This window comes from Rattus rattus, chromosome 2, assembly GCF_011064425.1.
Source record: "Rattus rattus isolate New Zealand chromosome 2, Rrattus_CSIRO_v1, whole genome shotgun sequence".
Taxonomy (NCBI): Eukaryota; Metazoa; Chordata; class Mammalia; order Rodentia; family Muridae; genus Rattus; species Rattus rattus.
In genome coordinates, this window is record NC_046155.1 from 172,202,967 (window position 1) to 172,227,346 (window position 24,380).

General features: G+C 52.1%; 2 protein-coding genes across 2 annotated transcripts in view; both read right to left on the reverse strand.

The window, feature by feature from the left end:
* Positions 1-1,780: 1,780 nt before the first annotated feature.
* Positions 1,781-13,709, reverse strand: Dact3 (dishevelled binding antagonist of beta catenin 3). Its single transcript, XM_032894348.1, is given in 10 exon segments — positions 1,781-3,101; positions 3,104-3,293; positions 3,296-3,351; positions 3,354-3,443; positions 3,446-3,592; positions 3,595-3,644; positions 3,646-3,964; positions 5,192-5,344; positions 5,483-5,579; positions 13,402-13,709. Coding segments are annotated over 10 exon segments (1,803 nt in total). The 5' UTR covers positions 13,651-13,709; the 3' UTR covers positions 1,781-2,649.
* A 4,669-nt stretch (positions 13,710-18,378) lies between these two features.
* Prkd2 (protein kinase D2) overlaps positions 18,379-24,380 on the reverse strand; it is a 28,673-nt gene continuing 22,671 nt past the window's right edge. Inside the window, exons 17-19 of the mRNA XM_032894371.1 lie at positions 22,798-23,065; positions 19,192-19,277; positions 18,379-18,955 (exon numbers count right to left, since the gene is read on the reverse strand). Coding sequence (XP_032750262.1) covers positions 18,755-18,955; positions 19,192-19,277; positions 22,798-23,065 — 555 coding nt within the window. The 3' untranslated portion in view covers positions 18,379-18,754. The remainder of the gene's footprint in view (positions 18,956-19,191; positions 19,278-22,797; positions 23,066-24,380) is intronic.

Here is a 24,380-nt window from a genome sequence, read left to right on the forward strand (position 1 = left end):
AGCTGCCTCTTGGGTGGAACAAATGTCCCCAGGGACTGACAAGAAACAACTTTTGAGAATATCATATCTGTTCCCTAGTGCTGTGGATCAAACTCTTGGCCTGTGCCCGCCTGCTAAGCAGGAGTGTTTTACTTCAGAGCCGCACCTCCAGCTCCCAGCCTCTAACACCCATCCATCCATCCACTTTCTTAGTTACCTATCTATGAGTGTCATGTAGCCCAGGCTAGCATCAAATTCACTAATTAGCTGAGGATGTCCCTCAGTGTCAGATCCCCTTGCCTCTACCTCCCACGTGCTCGGGTTACAGATGTGCACCACGGCCATGCCTGGTTTCTGGGTGCTGAGCTGGAGCCTAGGGCTTCATTCATGCTAGGCACATGCTCTACCCACTGAGCCACACCCCCACCCATCATTTCCTGTTACTTGTCTCCTCTGTCCCTCCACAGTGGGGCAGGGACTCTCTTTTATTCTTGCTGAATCCCTCCAGAGCATGGCTGTGCTAGAGATGAACACAGACCTGAATGCTCTCCTCCCAGGGTTGTAAAGGACATGGACCCATCCGAACAGCCACAAACATCTCATTCTTCCCACTGTGGAAGCTGACAGGATCCAAGTGGATTCAAGCCCTAACTGCCCTAAGGCCTTGTGACCAGGGCTACTAATGGCATCTCCAGGTGTCTGTTTACCCACTTGTAAAGTGGGCACAGTTTCTGGGATTAACAATAGAAAAAACAAAACGTGGGAAGGCTACAAACAGACAATTCACACTAAGAGGAAACACAAGGGCCAAATCCCACATGGAAAGACATGCCAAGGCAGAAAAATAGGGACTAGAGAGATGGCTCAGTGGTTAAGAGCACTGGCTGCTCTTCCAAAGGTCCTGAGTTCAATTCCAGGACATAACCTCTAGCCTTTGTAGGCAACAGGCATACATGCAGGCAAAACACCCGTGCACATAGGATAAAAAGTGAAAGTAAAGGCATAGGACAAACCACCACCACCACCTCCATCTCCCACCAGGAACGTATATAGAGGCAGGCCTGTTTCCAAATCCCAGAGGCTGAGGCAGGAGGATCTCCGGCTTCAAGCCAATGTGGGCTATATAACAAGTTCATGGCCAGCTCAGGGGCACACTGTCTCAATAAAACAGGGTGGTGCTCTCTTCTCTCTCTCTTCTCTTGCTCCCTGCTCTTCCCCTCTCCTCTTTGTCCCTTTTCTCCACATTGCCCCTCGCACCCTTCCTGCCACATGCTCATGGCTGGTCTTTACTTCTCTCCTCTTCTACTCTTCCTCTCTCATTAAATCTTTCCACGTGGAAAAAAAACAAAACAAAAAGAAAACAGGGTGGTTGCTATTATTAGTAGTAAACGTTATTTTGTAGCCCAGGCTGGCCCGGAACTCACTATGTAGACCAGACTGGAGTTCTGCTTACCTTTACCTCTCTGGATTTCCCACCATGCCGGGCTTCTACATTCAGGCCTTCATGCTTGCCTGAGGCTTCTTCATAATTATTTAATGTGTATGTGTGATGTGTGAGGGATGCACAAACAATGTTTGATCCAGCCCCGATCGTGATTTGCCCTTCTTAGGACTACATAACAACGTCCATATATCACCAGAAGGTCAGAGTCACTGAAAAAAAGTGGTCATGGAGCGAAGTTGAAATTCGCCCTGGTGCCGGCTCACTGCCGTTCCACAGCAGACTGAAGGCGCTCCACAGGTGCTGGTTGGAGGGAAAAGGGGCGCAGCTTTCTTTCAATGCAGAACAAGAATCAGGGAATATGTAACATTGTGCATTTATTTACAAAGAGGTTAGAGAAACACACAGAATCTGGCCCCCCATGCACCGGGGAGTCACCATTGTCATAATAAATACAGTAATTTTTTAATCAAAAAAACAAATTAAAAAAACCCACTGGATTGGAACAGCTGAGGGTCATTCAGCTTCCCCCACTCCCCGTGGGGAGAGGCACGAGATTGAAACCATCTTCCTTCCTCTCTCTAACCTCCCAATCCTCCATGACTGTCCAGGGATGGAGCAGAAAGAGTCCTTTCCAGGTGTTGGCAACTCCTACTTGACCCTCAAAGCCCCGAAGACAGTGCCACTTCCTCTTTCAGGGCACTCTGTAGGCATAACCTGAGTCAGACGGTCTCTGACTCGGGGGCCCCCAGGGGATATCCTAAGGGTCCAGGGACATGGAGGGGGCACTTTGTGAATGAGAAGGGTGCCCTATCTGGGCAAGGAAAAGAGGAATGAGAAGGCTATGTGAGAGAAGTGGAGAGAGAACAGACTAAGCTTCTAAAATTAAAACGGGAGTAGGGGAGGGGAGACCCGAACGGAACGGAATTACTGCATTTGCATACATGGACACCCATTGTACAGATGGGGAGAGTGTGGCCCACAGAGGGGCGCCTTCTGGTTCAAGGCTTTGAAAACCAGCTGTACTGGGACAATCTGGGCGCCTCCCAGTGGGAGGAGAGGGGCGGCCTCTCCAGGACTGCTATGGACGGCGGGCAGTGAGTGAGGAGGGTCTTTGGAAGCAGAGAAAACGGTGGTCTTTGGAAGGTGGGTGTGGAGGAGGTTGGAGGATGAGAAGTGTGGGGGTGCGGAGGCCATGGAGGTGAAGTTCAAGTCCATCCCGCCCCAACTCACACAGTCGTCATGACCTTTAGAGAACCCGACCGAAAACGAAGGATCTTTTTCTTCAGCGCGTGCGATGCCTTGATCTTCACGAAGACCTTGGCGGGACCCGCGGGCGTCCCTCCACCCGCCGCACCCCCTGGCCCCGACGGCGAGGCTCCTGTGGCCGCCACCAGCTGCTGCGGCCACACGAGGCCTCCGCTGCCGTCGGAGTCGCTGGAGGCAGAGCTGAAGGCCGGCGACTCGCCCTCGCTGGCGCTCGACTCGCTCTCGCCATAGCCTCCCGGTGCGCATCCAGACGGCATCCGACGGCTGAGCGGCACGGGTCGCCCGGCCGCCGAAAGCACTCCGGAGTCGCTACCCGCGCAGCTGCACAGCCGCGCGCGGGGCGACGGTGAGGGCGCGGGGGCAGCGGCGCGGGCACGCTGGCTCGGGGACGGCGGGCCATCGGGCGCGTCGATTCAGCAGTGGATCGCCACCGACGGCAGGCCTGGACCGTGGGCGTGGGCGCTGGGCCACGACGGGGGGGCGGTCGGGGCTCGTCTGCGCTCAGCGTGGGGTACGGCGGCGGAGCGGCGTGCGCGCGGCCCAGTAGACTGGTCTCAGACTGCAGCGCCGCTTTGCGCGCCCTCGGCGATCCCCGACGCCCCTGACGGCTCTGCCAGGCGGCCCCCGACGGCCCGCAGCGCGTGGCCGCTCTCGTGGCGGGACTGCTCCACGCTGCGACCTCGCGTGAGCGGCGGAGCCCGGCGACGCGGCGCGGCGGCCAGGAGGCCCCAGAGGGCCGCGGGCGCGCCTGGATGTACTGTGCCTTCACCAGGCGACCTTCCGCCGGACTGGAGGGCGGCGACGCGGCGGCCGGAGGCGCGGGTTCGGGTGGAACCTCCGCCCCACGCCGCAGCCCAGGCGCGCCCGTCGACGGCTCCCGCGCGGGTCGCGCGCCTCCGGGGGCGGGGACGCTTCGGGCGGCCGCGGGCGCGCGCCGTTCTGGCGCCGCGCGCCCCGTCTGCGCCCCGGGACTCGTGCGCGGTTGGCCCGCCCCCCGGCGGCGGCGCCTGCGCAGGAGCGCCGAGATGTAGCCGTCCAGGGGCCGGCTGGCCGCCCCGTCGGGGGAGCCGCAGGGTACGCGTCCACTTGGCCGTGGGCTGCGCAGAGCCACCGCGTGCAGCGGGCTAGGTGTCAGGAAGGGCCCGGCACGAGCCCGCCGTTCCGCGGACGAGCAGGTCTCAGCTCCCGCTGCTGCGGTCGGATAGGGAGCTGAGAAGGATCGAGGCACTGCGACCCTGGCACCCACGGACTCCGGAGCGCTGGGACTGGCATCGCCTGCAGGAGAGAGGCAGAGAAAGAGAAAGGAGGGGTTCTCAAAGGCCTTTTTTTAGCCTAGAATTGAAGCAGCTGAGGCAAGAGGATTACCTCCAGTCCCAGGCCAGCCTGTTATGTAGCAATAGTGTAAAAATAAATAGATAAATAACGGACTTCGTGGTAAACCTGTGATTTACCACAAAACTGAGGAGGTGGAGGCCATGCTCAGCTACTGAGCATGTTGGAGATCCCACCCCAGCCCCCACTCCTGAAACAAAAAAAAGTCAGGCATACTGATACAAGCTTGTGGTCTCAGCACAGAATAGACGAGGTAGGAGGATCAGGAATTTAAGGTTCTGTGGCCAGCCTGGGCTATGTGAGAGCCTGCTTCAAACAATTAAGTTGGGTGTGGCGGCCCACACCTGCCAACACAACACTGGAGAGACTGAGGCAGAACTGCTGCAAGTCCAGGGCCAGCCTGATCTACACAGGGAGTTTCAGGTCAGCCAGGGTTGCATCCCTGAAGACCCCACCTCACTCATCCCCTCTTATATGGTTGCTGACAAATCCCTCCAAGTCTCCATTACTTGTCTTGCTCTGACCTCTCACCCACTGCTTACACTGCGCCTTCGTATCCTCACATCTGCAGCCACACTGACCTCCTAGGTGCCCCAAATTGCCAGGCTCTGGCCCCAGGGCCTTTGCTCTTGTGGTTTCTGCTTCCTGGCCTATTCTCCATAGTGTCAGCTTGGCCTATGCCTCTCATTTTTCTCAGATGTCAGGAGTCAGGGACTCAGTGAGGCCTCCTAAGGCCAGTTCCCTCTTGAGACCAGGCTTGGTGGTGCGAACCTTTAATGCCAGCACTCGGGAGGCAGAGACAGGTGGATTTCTGTGAATTTGAGGCCAGCCTGGTCTATAAAGACCCCTGTCAAGACGGAGGGGGAGGGAAAGGGAGAGAGACTGGGGACCCTGGAACTTACTATGTACTCTAGGCTGGCCTGGAACTCAGGGATCTGCCTGCCTCTACCTCCTGAGTGCTAGGATTAAAGGTGTGCACCACAATGTTTGGCCGATATAGACACTCTTGGGGCCCCATTTACGAGATGGAAGCTCAGAAGGAAGATGCAAAAACTACACCAAGACTGGTGGTCCCAGCTGGAACTGGGAGTCCAAATTGGACCCAACTTTATGTTCAAAACTATTTTCTGACTGCCACAGGGCCCCACCCGTCCCACCCACCCACCGTACCTAAGGACTTGGGTCTCTCGCTGGCATAGATGCCCCGGGGGTCCGAGGGACCTAGGCGTCCATAGGAGCCAGATCCGGAGAAGCCACTGTCCCCGCAGAAGGTGGAGGGTGGTGAATCTGGGCCTCCGGTAGAACTGGGGTCTTCATAAAAGCCTGGATTCCAAGAAGAAACAGATAATTTGGAGGAGGCTAGGGTGGGGAGGGGAAGAGGTGGGTCTGGGAGAGAGGGACTGCAGAGATAGAAGATACTGAGAAAGACTGGGGTGTCCCAGAGAGACCCCATCCCCTCACCTGAGCTGCGCCCACTCTCCTGGTCCAGGCCACCAGACTCCAGGCTCAGGTCTCCCAGCTGCTGGCCCAGGTCCCAGATGAGCCCAGGCAGAGCCTCCTGAAGCACAAGGAAAGCAAGGCTGTTAGAAGGCTCTAGAGCCCCCCTGTGTTCTGTTCACAAATTCCTGGCAGAGATCCATTTGGAAATGTCAGCCCTCTGTCCCTCGTCTCCCTTAGGAAGTCCTGTCTAACTTCCAGCCTTCATGCTGTAGCCCCATCTACGTGGGTTAAGACTTCAGAAAGGCCCATCGTTTGTTCATTCTGTTAGCTATGCCTGCATCTGCTCCCTATGCCCTGTTAGAGTAGCTGTCCTCCAGTCTCAATTCACATCTTTGTCATGTCTTTTTCTGTTTTGAGACAGCGTCTCTCTCTCCGCAGCCCTGGCTGTCCTGGAACTTACTCTGTAGACCAGGCTGGCCTAGAACTCACAAGAGGTCTGTCTGCTTCTGCCTCCCCAGTGCTGAGATTAAAGATGTGCACCGTCAGGGAGTTGGGGATTTAGCTCAGTGGTAGAGCACTTGCCTAGGAAGCTCAAGGCCCTGGGTTCGGTCCCCAGCTCCAAAAAAAGAAAAGAAAAGAAAAAGAAAATGGAAAAAAAAAGATGTGCACCATCACGACTGGCATCTTCATCGGTTAATTAATTAGCTAACTAAATTAATTGGCGAGTTAATTATATGTAGATGGGCTTTTGTCTGAACGTGTATCTGAGCATGTGCAGTGCTCTAGGAGACAGGAAGAGGACATCAGATCCTCTGGAACTGGAATTACAGATGGTTGTGAGCCACAATATGGGTGCTGGGAGTCAAACCTGGGTCAGTGCTCTCAACAGCTGAGCCATCTCTCCAGTTCCTTGTTTGTCTCTTGGGACAGAGACTGAAGCATCTATGGTGGAAAATGGCCTACCGACTGAGTTTAGACAACCCCCACCCAACAGCATTTCTCTGTGTAGACCTGGCTGTCCCAGAGTTTGCTCTGTAGACCAGGTTGGCCTTCAACTCAGAGATCGTCCTGCCTCTGCCTCCTGAGTGCTGCGATGAAAGGCGTCCATCACCCAGTTCTTTTAAAAATATACCTTTTTTTCTTTATAATTAATTCTTTATAATTATAATTCTTTATAATAATTTTGGTTGCATTGGTGGTTTGCTTGCATATATGTCTGTGTGGGTGTGTCAGATCCTCTGGAGCTGGATTCCCAGATGGTTGTGAGCTGTCGTGTGGGTGCTGAGAATTGAACTCAGGACCTCTGGAAGAGCAGCCAGTGCTCTTAACCACTGAGCCATCTCTCCAGCCCCTGCTGTTGGAGGTGGGACAACAAAAAGGTGATCAGGTGTCTTTCTTATCGACTCTCCACATTATTTTTTTATATTTGTGTGTGTGTGTGTGTGTGTGTGTGTGTGTGTGTAGGTCAGAGGACAGCTTGTAGGAGTTAATTCTCAGATCCTTCTGCTGTGTAGGTCTCAGGGATTGAACTCAGGTCTTCAGGCTTGGCAGAAAGTGCCTTTACCTGAGCCATCTCATTGGCTATACCCACATTTTAAATTGCCCATGACGGGCAGAATAAGGCATCGGATTCCTTGGAACTGGAGTTACAGACACACGTGAGACACATGGGTGCTAGGAACCACATCCAGGTCCTCTGGAAGAGAGCCCATGGTCCTAGCCACTTCACCATCTCTCCAGCCCTGTTTGAGTTCATTTATTTGTTTATTTATTGAGAGAGGGTCTACATAGCCCTATCTAGCCTAGAGCTCCCTTTGTAGACCAGGCTGGCCTTAACTGGAAGAGATCCTCCTGTCTCTGCTTCCTGAGTGCTGGGATGAATGTTGTGTACCGCAGTTCCCAGCTCCTTTATGTTTTAAAAAATATTTACTGTGGTTGGGGATTTAGCTCAGTGGTAGAGCGCTTGCCTAGCAAGCGTAAGGCCCTGGGTTCGGTCCCCAGCTCCGAAAAAAAGAAAAAAGAAAAAGAAGAAAAAGAAAAAAAAATTACCTAGGTATCTCTCTCTCTCTCTCTCTCTCTCTCTCTCTCTCTCTCTCTCTCTCTCTCTCTCTCTCTCTGTGTGTGTGTGTGTGTGTGTGTGTGTGCGTGTGTGTGCACCTGTACTTGAGTGTGGAGGTCAGAGGAGGGGTATCAAGTGTGCTCTATCACTGTCTATTCCTGTAAGGCAGGATCTCCCCCTGCACCTGGGCTTCAGTGGCCCAGTGACTCTCCTGTCTCCACCCTCTTGAGAGCTGCAGTTAGAGGCGCACGTAAGTCACTTTGCTCACCCACCAGAGTGGTGGGATCCAAAACTCTGAGCGTCCTCATGCCACTGAGCCATCTCTCTGGCCCTGTTCTTTATATTTTGAGGCGGGGTATCCCCTGCTTAGACTAGCCCTGTTCTGGTGAGCCCTACAATCCTCCTGACTCTGCCTTCCCCTTACTGTGGATTCCAGGCTCACCCCAGCCTTTTGTCTGCTCCTCATGGGGTACTGGAGACTCAAAGTCAGGTCTTCATGATCAACCCCTAGATGTACCCTAGCCCCTTTGTGAGCCAGAGTCTCACTTGCACAAAGCCCAGGCTGGCCTCGAACTTGCCCATAGGAGAGCATAACCTTGAACCCATGACCTTCTTGCCTGCACCTTCTAGTAGGCACAAGGCACCCTACACAAGGGCTTTAAGTTCAGGTCTTCTTGCTGTGGGAGAGTTCAGTGGTAAAGGGGGGTGGTGCAGGAGCCGGCAGATCCGAGGTGGCTGTGAGGCTGCCTCCTCATCAATTTAGACCATCCTTTCTGAGGTACTACACTCTCCCTGGCACAATCCTTTATCACCAAAGGGAAGTTCTTATGGAAGTCTCCTCTTAGTGTTTCCTGCTGCAGCAGCAGACTGGCTACCTCATATAACATGCAAGCGGTACAGTTCACACGTCTCATTATTCCTCCCTTCAGAAAGAACCACACCCTTCGTGCCTCCTGCAAGTCCCTCAGCAAATCTGGCTACGGCAGTGATCACAGACCAAGATGCTCAGGACTGGGGTGGGGGATGGAGCTGAGTGATTGCCTAGCAGGAAACTCTGGGTTTAGTCCCCAGTATTGTATCAAAAGACCTGCAGTCCTAGCACTGAGCAGGGAAGTAGAGGCAGGAGGAAAAGGAGTTTAAAGCCACTCTTGCCTACCTACTGAGTCTGAGGGCAGCCCGGTCAACAAGACCCTGTCTCTACAATTTAAAAAAAAAAAAATCAATCTAGGATTTTATCTTATTTTGGAAGGCACAGAGGCAGGGCCAGGGAATGTCTCACAGGGGACTCAGTGAGACCAGAGGTAGCGGCTGCCAGGGGCAGACAGTTGACCCTCAGACAAAAGCAGCTTGTCTGGATGCTGGCGGGAGGGCGGGACCAGCACCCAGCCCTGCCTATTTAGGGCAGAAAGACTGGCCTAGCTCTAGGCAGCAGCCACAGTCCTTCCCCGCCCCCAAGCCCTTGTCTCCTGTAGGACTGGCCTCTTCCCCTCCCTGAACAGAAGCCCCAACGTGGCCCTGTCTGTGCAATGAAGGTCAACAAATGTTTCCCACCCCAGGTATGCACAGATGCCCATGGAACTAATCAATCAACTTTAATTTAAAAAGATAAAGAAAAAAGGGAAGTCCATGCATATAGTATCTGGAGGCATCTGAGAAAAGAAATACAAACACCCACAGGCTGCCATCAACTGCCTGTGTATGTTCCAAGTGGACCAGACTCGCTGCCTAGCCTTCTGGTTATCACCGCACTGTGTGCAGCATGAGTTCTGGGCTTCTGCCCCACCCCTACCCCCCACTCACACCATGCTGTTCTAATGTGGTCTCCCCTCCCATCCTCTGCCTTTTTAAAATAGTTCCTTTGCCATTCTGCACCCTGTCGCCTTTCCTTTTCTCCCACTTAAACACGCACACATATATCAGTGTCACTTGTTTACCATGTCTCTCAATAGGAAGTGATTTCTCACTAGGACAGAGGTTTTATTGTTTACAGTGGCATTCTCTTCCCTTGGGTTTAGAGCTTAGGAAAGGTCTGATAAACAAATGCCAGAATGCTCATGGTGGAATACTATACAGCTGTTAAGAGGGATGAAAGCATTTTTTTTTTCCTGTGACAGAAAAGCAGCATGCAGGAGAGGGGGAAAGCCAGAATCATGGCCATAGGGACACATTCTTAGAAATGTGTCATCCTGTGACTTCATCATTACGGGGACATAGCAGATTTTACTTAAGCGAAGACAATGACAATGCCATCATCCTTTTTGGGTTTGGAGACAGTCTCAGGTAGCCCAGGCTGATTCCCTATGTAACCAAGGATGACTTACTTCCAATCTTCCTGCCTTGACCTGCGGAGGGCCTGAATGCTCCGATGAGAGCGCTCCTGAGTGCAGACCCAGTGGTGAAGATCTAATGGGAGCCACCATTCTACATGCAGGCACCACTGACGGGGGCTGGCAATGGGAAGTCAGCCTGGCTAAACATGGAAGATCTTCACATCCGAATTACCCAGTTCCAGCTTGTGAGCTTCTGGACAAACCTAGACTGGAACCCCAAAATGTGGGTAACTAACCATTTCCACACCTTGTATCACTTCTGGCTGGAGGGGCCGGTCACATTTTGAGGACCATGGGCAAAGCTTTGGGACCTCATCCAAGAAACTGGAATTTTATAAAACATCGAAACCTTTGGCACAGGTCAGGGGTGGGTTTTGAGATTCTTCAGTCTGGGAGGCAGACAGGAATATGCAAAGTTCAAAGCCTGTCTAGGAATCAGAGAAATCTAGTCTCAAAAGGGAGCTAGGGCCAGACAAGAGAGCAGAAGCAGGTGGATCTATGTGAGTTCCAGGCCAGCCAGGAACTAAACTAAAACTAAACTAAAAACAAAATGGAGGAGGTAAAGCTCCGACCTACAATTTAATAGTGAGGAGCTGGGGGCATGGCTCAGTGGTAGAGCCCCTGCCTAGAATCCCCCAGTGAGGGGCTGGGGGCATGGCTCAGTGGTAGAGCCCCTGCCTAGAGTCCACCAGTGAGGAGCTGGGGGCGTGGCTCAGTGGTAGAGCCCCTGCCTAGAACCCCCAGTGAGGGTCTGGGGGCGTGGCTCAATGGTAGAGCCTCTGCCTAGAATCCCCCAGTGAGGGGCTGGGGACGTGGCTCAATGGTAGAGCTCTTGCCTAGAATCCGCCAGTGAGGGGCTGGGGGTGTGGCTTAAGTACAACACTTGCCTACCCTGCTCCTTACCCTTGGTAAATAAAAAGGCAATGCGTTACGGGACACTCTCCACTTCTTTCCCGGTATGTAAACTGTTTTTGAGAGTAGATACATTAGAAAAAGTCAGAATCGACTCAAGTCAAGTCAAATGGTAGTGGCCTCCTCAGTGTAGGGAATCAAATGGAAGATGAGGTGAACTGTGCGGACCAATGAATATTTAAGGTGAGACTTGGCACCCAGTGTCCAAGATTCAACTCATCCCTTTCACTGCCCAGTTGTAAGACCTTAGGTGGGTGTCTTAACCTCTTGGGCTTCACTTTCCTCATCTGGAATGTGGCATCACACAACTTGGCCTTTCATAAGCTCTCCGGAAGGGCTTAGGTGAGTTGAAAGAGCAGTTTCTTTTTCAGCGCTTCGTCAACGCCAGTTTACATTATTAGAATCTCACAAGGAATGCTTTCTAATACTGCTTGCATAATTAAAATTTTACGTAAAAGGATGGACTTTGGGGGGGGGTGATGGGTTCCACAACTGTCATTTCAATTTTTCCACCAGAGGGAGGAGTCAAGAGTTGAGGAACAGACAGCCTGAGTTCATCTATAAATGACCTGAGGTCTCTGGAGACTCCTTTGCCCAAACTTCCCCATCTTTCCCGTCTTTACGTTCCAGTGCCCTTCATCTGTGTTAAGAAGTCCTTCTGGGGGTTGGGGATTTAGCTCAGTGGTAGAGCGCTTGCCTAGGAAGCGCATGGCCCTGGGTTCGGTCCCCAGCTCTGAAAAAAAAGAACCAAAAAAAAAAAAAAAAAAAAAAAAAAGAAGTCCTTCTGCAAGTCTAACCCAAGTCCTCCTTGCTGGAAGGGATCTTTTTCCTTCCTAGGGGCAAACAGGACCCCTCTATACATAACATCCACGCCTCTCTCTACAATACCTCCACTCTGAATGTGACATGCCCACATCATATCCCAGAGTCACCAAGTCTAACTTTGGGGGTTTTTTGTTTGGCTTCATAGGGATCGTGTTTCTGAGTGGCGGACAGAGATCTTGGCTGTCTTATAATCAGGGGTGACCCGACTTCCTCTTCAGAAGGACCCAGGTACCCTCAACACCAGAGGTATATATATTTAGCGCTTTTCTACTCCCCCATCAGCCAGGCTCCTGTCCCAGTCTGCCACCGCCTCCTCTTTGAAGCTGGGCTGAGCCTTGACTGCTCACAGTGGGGAAGGGACGGAGTGTGAGGGACAGGTCCTCTCTCCCATCACCACTTCACGCCAGCCAGGAGTAAGCACTGAGAAGCCGGGCAGAGAGTGAGGAGGGAGAGAGGCCAGACCACTACTGCTCTGCAACGGTGCCTTCTCCCACCCTCTCTTAGTGGGTTGGATGGAGGGGTCTGGCAGAGCCCAGGCGGCTTAGGGCAGGGGGAACGACTGAACACTTCCCCTCCTCCGTAACTTTTGGAGGGGGCGGGGCCTCCCACAGCTGTTTCTGCTTGGAGAAGAATGTGTAAGGTCCCACTCCTTGCACGGTCAGGCCGGTTGGGGGTGGGGCTGGGCGTCTGGCCTCAGCCTCTTTCCCCATTTCCCATCTGGGGAGGGGGCAGCCGAGGTCAGCAACAGCCAGAGACCCCTCCCAACCCCCACAGCCTCGGCTCAGGTTTCCCTAAACGGGAAGCTCTGACCACACACAAGTACACACATAGAGGCTTAAGGACCGGCATGGGATGGGCCAGGGGAGTGGGCTGGGGGAAGGGAAGAGAGATGGAGACAGACGTTAGGCAGACAAGCACTGAGGCCTAGAGACGGACCACGACCCCATCTCTAATCTCCCCAGGTCTTGGAAGATCACAGAGACAGCGACGGGGTTAAGGAAATGAAACAGAAATGCTATGGTATGGAAAGGAAGGAACATCAACCTGAAAGGGTTTCCAGATTCAAGGAGTTATCATATAGGGAGGGAGAAAGAGCTGGGGCCTTTTCAATTTGAAAGTCATCATTAGAGTGCCACGGAGAATCATACTCTCTCTCCCCTCACTCCCCAGCTACCTTCGCCTGGCCCCTTATTACTGAGCCATGGGACCAAGTAAAAGTGTCATCGGGTTGATCAAAATGCCCCCGGGGGTCCTCAGGGACTGTAAGCTTCTCAGCAGAGGGTCTTTCCCTCCAGAGGCCTGAAATTCCCCTTCCCCCACCCCGCCCCCTCCAGGGATCTCCAAGCACCCGGGAGACTTAAGGAAAGATGGATCCGGGGTAGCGGGGGCCCAGAGGGAGGTTATGTTTGAATGCAGGCTGTGTGACCTTGGGTGAGTCTCTTCCTGTCTCTAAGCCTCAGTTTCTTTCTCTGTAAAATGGGGACTTTCAAACCCTCATGAGATGGGAAGACTGTAAGAGGTCGAATGTTAGTCTTAGCACACACTAGGCGTCCAGGACGGTTAACAGGGTCCATGCTGAGAGTCCAACGGAGGCCGTGCATCCTTCCTATCAGGTCTATTTGGGGATAGGGGAGGCCAGGTTTCCAGTCTTATCTCTCGTCTGTCTTTTCCCCCTGCCTGCTATCCTACCCTAGGACCGGTGTGCTGAGCATACACTACCAAGACAGACAGACCCACACAGGAGCAGGGAGGTGGGGAAACGGATGGGGGATGGAGGGATGCATGGATGGACGCACGGACAGGCGACCCCTCACCAGCTGCTCCTCCAGGGCTGCCGCGGCCCTACGCGCCGCTGCCGCATCCTCGTCCTCCTCGGCGTCCTCCTCGTCCTCCGCCTCGGCGCCCCCCATCCCGGGCTGGGCCAGCCGCAGCGCCTGCTGCACGCGGTATTCCTGCCTCTCTCGGAGCCAATGCAACTCGCAGAGCCCGGCCAGGCTGCCTTCCAACCATCCCCGCAGCCGACCCCGCTCCGGGCTAACCGGGAACGAGAAGGCCCGGATCATGGCTGCGGCCCCCCGCCCCAGCCCGGCCGGGCCCCACGGCCGCCCCTCTCGCCGGTCCCACCTCCCCGCCCCAGCAGCCCGCCCGCCCGCTGGCCGGGCTGTCACCGTCTCATCTGCATAGGCGCCCGCCCATTGGGCCGCCCACCCGCGCCTCATCTGCATGATCACGCCCAGGGAGGCACAACAACGACCTACTATTGGTTGCTGCCTTCCGTGACGCAAGGCTCCGCCCCGCCCTGTTTTTCTCCTTAACGCAAGCCCGTGGCTACCTATGGCATATCAGACTCGCCACGCCCCTTTGTGCTGAGCCTTAGGGGCTGTGGCCACGCCTCCTCATATCACAATGAAACAAGCCCGCCCTTGCCCCAATTCCATTGGTCTTAGCCGCTTGGTTCTGTAGCTGGTCCCGCCCCCTTGCGGGCGAGCTCTGGCTGCCATTGGGCTCTCTAGGTCGAGGGGAAGGGTGGTCTATAAATAGAGATTGTATCCACGTGACAGCTCCGCAGCTGCTCTTGCCGCCCCTCCCGAACTTTCAGCTTCTGAGTCTGCGCAGAAGGATCATCGGAGAGGATTGAATCCGGATCACGCCTCCTCTTTCAGGCAGCTTTCCCAGACCCTCAGAAACATCTTATGGTTCGACTACGCTTTTAAGTAGGACCGGCTCAAACCGTCTTGGTAATTCCATCACAAAGGAGGCTGAATCAGTAGGATAATTGAGAGTTCAAGGCCAGCCTGAGCTACATAGTGAATTTCTAACGAATCTGGATTACACAACGAGTTTCTGTCTCATCAAAACAGAACACTTATGGAATTACAAGACCGTGGATGAAATATTCTATGATTTGACCAGAAGAGAATCTGAGGTCTTTTTTGTCTTCCAGGTGCGGTGGAGCTGAGTTCCACCAGTCTGAGCTCGCAGGGGCTTTTGTTCTCGGTTCTAAGAGGCTTTGTTCTCAGTCTTCTGAGATGCTCTGTTCTCAACGTTCTGTGGTCCTAAATCAGCCTCCCTGCTTTCGAAGGCTGCATCCTGCCTCCCCTCACTGGGCAAGCGAGGCTAGCGCCCCCTCACGCGGCCGGCCTGTGTCACTACACCCTGTGTCCGCAACGTTTGTGAAATAGCCCATTTCTCAGGGGGACCTTTGACTCCTTAAAAGATATGTAAGGGAGGATGGGGCAGGAGAATCGCGGTGAGTTCGAGGCCAATCTGGGCTAACTATGAGAGCCTGTTAGAAAAAGAAAAACATAGCGTGAAAATGTCTTTTTATAATCTTTTATGATCGTCTGGCAATAACCGACCTTGATGTGGTGAGTCTCTGTCACTTGAAGGCTGAGTAACACTAGGAAACTATTTAGTCTCTCTGTATTCTTCATCTGCACGTTAAACAACATAATTATGTTTTGTTTTGCTTTTTGAGGGTTTCACTAAGTAACCCTGGCTGACCTGTAACTATGTAGACCAGGCTGACTTGTAACTTAGAGGTGGGCCCTGCTCTGGGTCGTATCTGACTCCCCCTTCCCACAGTGCTCATATTAAAGGAGTGGGCCACTATGTAGAACCCTGTTTAACATTTTTGGAGTAATGGCTTCTACCACTCATAAAGAACTGAGCCCTGGGCATGGTGGGTCATGTCTGTAACCCCAGCACTGGGGCTGGAGAAATGGCTCAGCGATTTAAGAGTGCTTGCTGCTCTTCCAGAAGACATAGGTTCGGTTCCTGGCACATGGAGGGAAAAAAGAGGCTCACAATCCCCTGTAACTCCAGCATCAGGGGATCCATTGTCCTCTCCTGGTCCCTCAGGCAACTGCCCTGTGAGTGGGCACACCCATGAATGTGTGTACATGCACATACACAATTTGAAATATTTCATCTTTTAAAAATTCTCACGGTGCCAAGAGTGGTGACTCTGGTCTGCTACCCCATTACTCCAAATAATTATGCAGGAAGATCTGCAGGTCCAGGCTAGCTTAGACTACATGGCAAGACCAGACGAAGCTGGGGATCAGGCTCAGTGGTTGAGGCTTTGTCTAGAATCCTATTAGTTTCGACTCCCAGTACAGAATAATCATGCCAAATGGATCCTCAGTTTACTGTTAGCTGTTGGAGGGTTGAGAGCTAAAAGTCAGGGTGGCCAAGCAACTGGAGAACTGGACGGGATCCAGAGTTAAAAAGGACAGCATGATGACACACACCCTTAATCCCAGCCCTCAGGAGGCAAAGGCGGATGGATAGTGAGTTCTAGGCCAGCCAGGTAGAGGGACTCTGCCAAAAAAAAAAAAAAAAAAAAAGAAAGAAAGAAAAAAAATCCTTTCCCCACAGCCTCAGGGCCAAGATGGGGAAGATGATGGAAGCTTAGATGTTCTCCTACACACACCTGGCCATGCTCTCCGACTGCTTCAGGCTGCCCTATTTCTCATGTCCCCTGCCTACTCAGGACTGTCCCCAGGTCTCATCTGTTTCTCCATGCAATGGTAGCAGGGTGTGAGGTGTCATGGTCACTACCCCATACCCAGAATCGCTTAGCACAGGGACCGACATGGACAGGAGAGAAGGAGCCATTGCAATAGAAAACACTAAGGCTCGGAAGGCAGCTCAACCGGGCCAGTGCTCGCCATGAAAACTCAGATTCCTAGGCTCCATGCAAAAGGCCAAACGTAATGGTTTCACAACTGCCATTTTAGTGCTGGGGGATGGATGCGGGAGGATTACTGAAGCTTGATGGCCAGCCACTCTAGCCAGTTAGTGAGCTTGTGCATCACCAAGAGACCCGGTCTCAAAAAACTAAGTGGGTAGACAGGCTGGCGAGATGGCTTTCAGTGGCTAGGAGATCTTGCTGCTGAGCCCAAGGACCTGAGTTCTAGTCCTGGTACCCATGTCCTCATGGTGGACAGAGATAACTGACCTGTAGGCATGCCACCTTACACACCCTGCCCCCAAATTAAATATAAGAAGAAGCAAGGTGGAGAGAATAACCGAGGAACACTCACAATATACATATTTTTGTTTTCTTCTAAGACAGAGTTTCTCTGTGTAGCCCTGTCTGTCCTGGAATTCACTCTGCAGAGCAGACTGGCCTTGAACTCAGACATCCTCCTGCCTCTGCCTCCCAAGTGAGGGATTAAAGTTGTGTGCTGCTACTGCCCGGCATGATATAGATTTTTTTTTTTTTTTTTTTTTTTTGGAGCTGGGGACTGAACCCAGGGCCTTGCGCTTGCTAGGCAAGTGCTCTACCACTGAGCCAAATCCCCAACCCCTTATATAGATCTTTTGTGCACACTACACACACGCAGGCTGTACTCGGCACTCAGTGGTACGGGGCTTGCCTGGTGGTTGTAAGGGCTTGGGCTCTATCTCCAGAACCTCACATGGATGACAAAGAGGAAGGGGAGTCTGGCATCATGGTGCAAAAATGGTTTTAAAAAAATTGCCTGGGGGTTGGGGATTTAGCTCAGTGGTAGAGCGCTTGCCTAGGAAGCATAAGGCCCTGGGTTCAGTCCCCAGCTCGAAAAAAAGAAAAAAATTGCCTGGAGGGCTTGCCTAGTGGTTAAAGAACTTGCTGCGCAAACGTTGGACTGGTGTCTGGATCCCCATGTAAATGACGGATGTGCACAAAAGCCTGCCGGTAAGTCCAGCACCCTGGAAAGCACGACGAAGGATCCCTGGATCGAGCTGGCTAGATAGACTAGCGCTGGAAGGCACCTTTACCCTTTGAGCTGTCTCTCCTCTCAGGATTGTGTTGAAAGAAAGGCTCAGCGGGGCAATGGTGGCCCATACCTTTAATCCCAGCACTCGGGAGGCAGAGGCAGGTGGATCTCTGAATTGGAGACCAACATGGTTTACAGAGTGAGTTCCATCAGAAATGAGAGAGAGAGAGAGAGAGAGAGAGAGAGAGAGAGAGAGAGAGAGAGAGAGAGAGAGAAAATGGCTGATATATCCCAGTATCCCAGACTGGTCTTAAAATATAATTTAAAAATAATGTGGTTAAAGATAATGAATATTCTATTTTGCCTGTGTGTGTGTGTGTGTGTGTGTGTGTGTGTGTAGGAGTAGGGGGTGGCTGGCATGTGTGTGCTACAATGGTATGGAGATCAGAGGACAACTTCCTGGAGTCTGTTCTTGTCCCTGAGGTGGCTGGGTTGGGGCTTGACAAATATCCAATAGCTAAGCCACCCCTCACTGGTGGGCTCCATCCATTATCCCTTAAATGCACTTAGGACTTAAGATAGGTTTCTCTATCTTGAGAACTGTACCCACTCATCTATCATGGTGCTTCCTTCTCCCTGTCCCTCTCTACTCCCCTTTCTTTCCTTTTTCTCTTCCTCCTCTCCCTCCCCCTCCCCCTCATGCACTCACAGAGATTAAAGGTGTGCACTCTAGGCTAGACACATTTTCTCCCTTTCTTATATTCTCCAGAAAGTCGGCCCCCAACTTTTCCCCTTCCTCCTGTCTTCCCTACCTTCTGTGGCACCCACATTCTTATTTTTGAGACAGGGTCTCAGCAGCCCACACTGGCCTGGACTCACGACGTACCTAAGTATGACCTTGAACACCTAGTTCTTCCGATTCCACCTCCCAAGTGCCGGAATTACCCAGCATGGAAAACGGCTTGTCTTTTTGTTGTTGAGATTCTACAACCCTGGTTGGCTTTGAACTTAAAGCCACCCTCCCTCCTCAGCCTCTCCAAGTGCTGGGATTATAGACATACATCACCATGGTCAGTGGGAGCTCTATTTTTGTTAAAAAAGAAAATACATTTATTGTCTGTGTTTGTGTGTGTACATGTGGTGGTCAGGGGGCAAACGGCAGTCAATTCTCCAAACAGGTTCAGCCCAGGAATCAAACTCAAGTTGTTAGGCTTGGTGGCAAGCGCCTTTACCCACAGAACCAACTCTCCAGCCTTATCACTCCAAGGTTGGGGCATCAGAGACTAAAATCATGGCCCTGGGAACAGTCTATTTCAGTGACGGGAAAGAGAGAGAGCCCTGGCCCTCCTGCATAATGTCTCATTCAGTCTGTGCAGAAAGCTGCTTCCTCTAGAACAGTTCACTTTTAGGATGATGTGCAGGACTCCAAAGAAAGCAAGCAGCCCAGCGGGGAACACTGGCCTCAGAGGATGCTGATCCGCTCAGCCAGCCCCTGCATCTCATGGTCCTGTGGCAGACAGGCTCCACCCAGGTCCCCTTCTGCAGGCGTCCCATGGCGCTCTGATACAAACTGATCCCAGCGTGCGTCGTCGCTCTCATGGGTGATATATCGCTCGCCCATCTTTCCCTCTAGCTCTCGGAGGTCAAGCCATGTCTGGTACTCCTGGGACGGGAAGAACTGGGTTAGCTTGGGGACCACAAGCTGGGCAGAATACAGCAATCTCAGCAACAGCCCTGATTCTGGAGGGACCAATGATGGCAAAACACCCCACCCCACAACCTGCTCAGCCAATAGCGGCATAGCCCCATCCCCAACCACAGCGCAGCAACAGGCGAGTCAATTACGTTCCCAATCGCCCAGCCAATTAGAGACCTAGCTTTGCCGCCTCCCTACGTCACCTGTAACCATGGGTGGCTGAGAGACTTGTCCACGCTGTAGCGCTTGCGCATCTTCACCTGCAACAGGTTGTTGATGAGGTCGATGGCTGTGGGGGAAGGAAATAGATTCTGATGGATAGGCAGCCTCTTCCGGAAGGTCACCCCATCCTGACTGCCACAAATGCATACCTCCAGCACTGGCCCAGGTGACCAAACCCTTAACGCTTGCTTTTCTTAGTAAATTGCAAATCTTGCCACTCATGGTGGCCTGCACTGGTAATCCCAGTACTTAGGAGATGGAAGCTGGAAAATCAGGAGTTCAAAGACAGCCTGGACTACAACTGGCAAGCGCTGGGATTTTAAGTATGCGCCAGTATGACCAGCTCAAAAAAAAAAAAAAATGTTTTATTTTTGGATTGATTATGGTAGAGGAAGCCTATATTTAATCCCACATGCAAGAAGCATATGGGTTTCTGTGAGTTCAAGGACAGTCAAGGTTACATATGAAACACTATCAAAAAAAAAACCCAAACAAAATATATATATATATTTATTTATTTATTTATTTATGTGTGTGTGTGTGTGTGTGTGTGTGTGTGTGTGTGCCTGCATGTGAATGAAGGTCTCCTCTTAGGCTAGAAGCAAGTATTGGAATCCCTGAAGCTAGAGTTACAGATGCTTGTGAGCTACCAGACATGGATGCTGGGAACCTAACCCCCATTCTCTGAAAGAGCTGTAAGCAGTTTTAGCGGCTGAGCCATCTGCCAGTCCTTCTACCTCCAGTTTTTAACAGTCTACTTTTTGGGGTGAAAATACATTTATTTCCAATGGAACATGACACGACTGTGATCAGTAGGGAGCCAACAATGATGTGGCATATTGACAAAAGGCCACACACCGAAGCACTGTTGCCTCAGAAGACCCAGAAAAGGAAGCCGGGTCTTTGTGAGAGGATAACTGAGTACCAGGTGTTCAAGCCAAAGCCCCACCAAGGCTCTGTCGATGGCAGCACCTCTTAAAGGACAAGGCTTCACTATGTGGGCCTGTGCGAGCCTAGGGGGAATGTCTCCTGGGAATCCATAGATACCAAACTCCATAGATATTGAAGTCCTGTGTAGAAAACAGCAGTGTTTGCATACAGCCTCCACATGGTCTCCCTGCTTGTTCTGAACCATTTCTAGATCATTTATAATGCTGTCCTCCTTACATCGCTATAAAGGGAACCTAGCACCCTGGTTCTGTACTTGTCCTAGAGTGTCAAGCCACCATGACACCAAGACTACTACCATTGACCAGGCCAGAGCCCCAGCTTCTCAGGATAGTTTTCTAGACATGTGTTCCAACACTGAACCACCTCTCCCATCCCTCAACGCAAGATTCTAGGACAAGTAGCTCTACCACTGAGCCACGCCCCCAGCCCCTCACTGGGGAATTCTAGGCAAGGGCTCTGCCACTGAGCCACGCCCCCAGCCCCTCACTGGGGGATTCTAGGCAAGGGCTCTGCCACTGAGCCACGCCGCCAGCCCCTCACTGGGGGATCCTAGGCAGGGGCTCTACCACTGAGCCACGCCCCCAGCCCCTCACTGGAGGATTCTAGGCGGGGCTCTACCACTGAGCCACGCCCCCAGCCCCTCACTGGGGGATCCTAGGCAGGGGCTCTACCACTGAGCCATGCCTGCTGCGCCTTTTTGGGAAACTCAGGACAGGGGGTCTACCACTGCCCTATACTTCCACAATAGATATTCTATGCTAGCACAACAGAAATGGTATTCGAATAGTTGTTACACTGTGTTCAAGGAACAATGGAAAGCAAAGGTTTACATGGCTCTTCAAGTATCAGCCTGTAATCCCAGCATTTGGGAAGAGACGGCAGGAGGCTCAGGAGTACAAGCTCATCCTCTGTTACACAGTCCAAAGCCAAGCAGACCAATCAAATCAAACAAGAGCACCCAACTCTCAGCCTCTCAGGTGTCTACCCCACACCGACCCTAAAGCTCCACACCTCAGTGCTGATCTCCCAGGCCCAGTCGCCAGGTGACATCTTTGGCTTGAGACCCAGAGTCATACTCTTGAGCCTCTGATGAAAACATCAAAATGTCTGCCCAGCCCTGGTTCTGGTTTCCTCTCTTGTCCATCAGGTCCTGGATCCCCAGAAAGCACTTCTTTTCTGGACCACCCCATAGCCACACCCCTAGACTGAACTGCCTTCTCTCTGGACAGATTTCCAAAGCTGCAGGCTCATCTCCACTCCATTCGTAGAGTTAGGCTCCAGTTCTTTCTAGAGAGGCCCTACCCCCATGCAGGCCACTCTGGCTTCTTCTGGTCCCATTCCTCTCAGGGTCCCACACCGACAAGCTGCATCTCATCTTCAAGGCCCATGTGTCTGCCTCGAATTCCAAACCACACACTGTGGTTAAAACTTGAGTTTCAGAGAGATGGCCCAGTGGTTAAGAGCACTGACCGCTCTTCCAGAGGTCCTGAGTTCAAATCCCAGCAACCACAAAGTGGCTCACAACCATCTGTAATGGGATCTGATGCCCTCTTCTGGTGTGTATGAAGACAGCTACAGTGTACTTATATGTAATACATAAATAAATCTTTAAAAAAAACAAAAAAACTTGAGTTTCAGTCAGGCCTGGTGACTTCCAGGCCTGTCATCCCAGCTACTGTCCAATGCCTAATTGAACAACAAGATGAGTTCAAAGCCAGCCTGGGTAGTATAGTGGGACCCCATCTCAAATTAAAATACAACCAAGGGGCTGGGGACACAGCTTAGTCGAAGAGGATCTAGGGTCAACTCCTAATGTTGCAGAAGAAAACCCAAAACCACCAGAGCAGCAGACTTGAAGCTGGAGTGACGGCTCAGTGGTTAGGAACACTCTCTGCTCTTGCAGGGAATGTGGGTTCAGGTCCCAGCACCCACACAGTGGCTCACGACTTCCAGTAAAAACTCCAGTTGTAAGAAACCTCCTCTGTCACCAGGCACACATGTATACACACAGGCAAAACACCGATGCACATAAAATAAAGCAAGGAAGACAGACAGACACAGACAGACAGGCTGACTAACCAGCTGGCCTGGAACAGGAAAGATGGCTCAGAGGTTAAGAGCACTGGCTGCTCTTCCAGAGGATTTCGTTTAGGTTCTCAGGACCTACATGGAGGCCCACAACTGCCTGTAACTTTAGTTCTGATACCCTTTTTCTGTCCTTCAGGAGCACATGATGCACACAAATACACGGAGACAAAATACTCATACACACAAAATAAAACCACCACAAAACAAAATTAAAAAGAAAAAAGAAACCTCAGTCTACCAGGTACCCTGGTTCTGTACTTGTCCTAGAGCTTTAAGCCACCATGACACCCCCTGGGTACCAGGGTCTTCCTGGAAGACCCTCGAGGGTTAACCTTTATAGTTCTACCCACTCCCACAGCCCAGCCTCTTTGACTGACCTTCTCTTTCAGCCCCACCCACATTCCCTTCATATCCCCGCCCACCCAGGATCAGCTTTGCCCAATCACTTACAGCCTCATCTACTAGGCGTGGCCTAGTTGAACTCATTTAGTCTGAGGCCTGGCTTCTTCCCCACCCTCCTGCCTCCTAGTCTGTCCATGGTGGCTCACCTCCAGATGAGATGTGGCTCCAGGGGCTGGCCGGGTACATAAAGGCTGCGTTCTGTATCTGGTCATTGATGTCCTCGTCCTCATTGAAGGGAAATGTGCCACTGAGGCTCACGTACATGATCACACCCACGGACCACATGTCCAGCGAGCGGTTGTAACCCTGGTTGAGCAGTACCTCAGGTGCCAGGTAGGCGGGCGTGCCCACCACTGAGCGCCGGAAGGACTTCTCACCGATGATGCGAGCGAAGCCAAAGTCACATAGCTTCACCTGAAATGGTGACGCGTGATACGTGAAGGTTGTGCGGGATGATGAAGCCACCTTTACACTTGCACTGCGTGTTCACACCAACGCCACCTCAGTATCCCAAACAATATTGAATGATGGTTCAAATCCAGGATTTGCCACTCACTAGCTAAGTGGTCTCCGGTGAGGGACTTCCCCTCTGTCTCAAAGGGCTGTCATGTTTATGCATACGCAGCTCCTGGACTGGACCCAGTATGAAGAAATCTCTACTAAGTGCTCTCTATAGTTGCCTGCCTCCTAGGATGGGTCACAGCCTCCTCCTGACCCTTTGTTAATGGTCCCTACAGGACGGGGGGGGGGTTACGGACTAGAAGGAAGGATATAGGCAACATTCTACAAGCCTGTCCAGTCAGAATGGACTCATGACTTCCAACAAGGGCCCTGATTCCATCATACTGGATATGGGTTAATGACAAGGCTTTCTGGGGATATTAAAGAGGACCAGGCATACAGGACCCGCTGGTGCAGGCATGTGATCTCAGCTACCAGGGAGGCAGAATTAGGATCACAAATACAATAGACAATAGCCCAGACAATAGACAGTTCAAGTTTAGTCTGAGCAACTCTTTAATCAATCAATCAATTAATTAATTAATTTTGTTTTTTGTTTTTGATACAGGGTTTCTCTGTGTAGCCCTGGTTGTCCTGAAACTGTCTCTGTAGACCAGGCTGGCCTCAAACTTACAGAGATCCGCCTGCCTCTGCCTCCTGAGTGCTGGGATTAAAATTTATTTACTTTTTAATGCAGAACAAACACAGATTAAGAAAAATAAAGAAAACCTGAGCATGAGATAGGTTCTAAGGAAGAACTATTGAGACTTTGTCTCAAATAAAAATTAAAAAGCTTAATGGAAGAGCCCCTGCCTAGAATCCCCCAGTGAGGGGCTGGGGGCGTGGCTCAGTGGTAGAGCCCCTGCCTAGAATCCCCCAGTGAGGAGCTGGGGGCGTGGCTCAGTGGTAGAGCCCCTGCCTAGAATCCCCCAGTGAGGGGCTGGGGGCGTGGCTCAGTGGTAGAGCCCCTGCCTAGAATCCCCCAGTGAGGAGCTGGGGGCGTGGCTCAGTGGTAGAGTGCAGGTTTAGAATAGGAAGGGCCCTAGGTTAGATCCCTAGAAGATGAGAAGACCAATGGGGTGTGAGAGAAGTGACGTGGGCCATTATCCCTACTACCTCAGTGAAGGAAAAGGGATGCAATCATTTCTTGTACCTCTTATCTTTTTTCCTTTGTCTAGCTACACTATGGACCATGAAGGCCAGTAGCACAACAAAACTAACTGTCTTA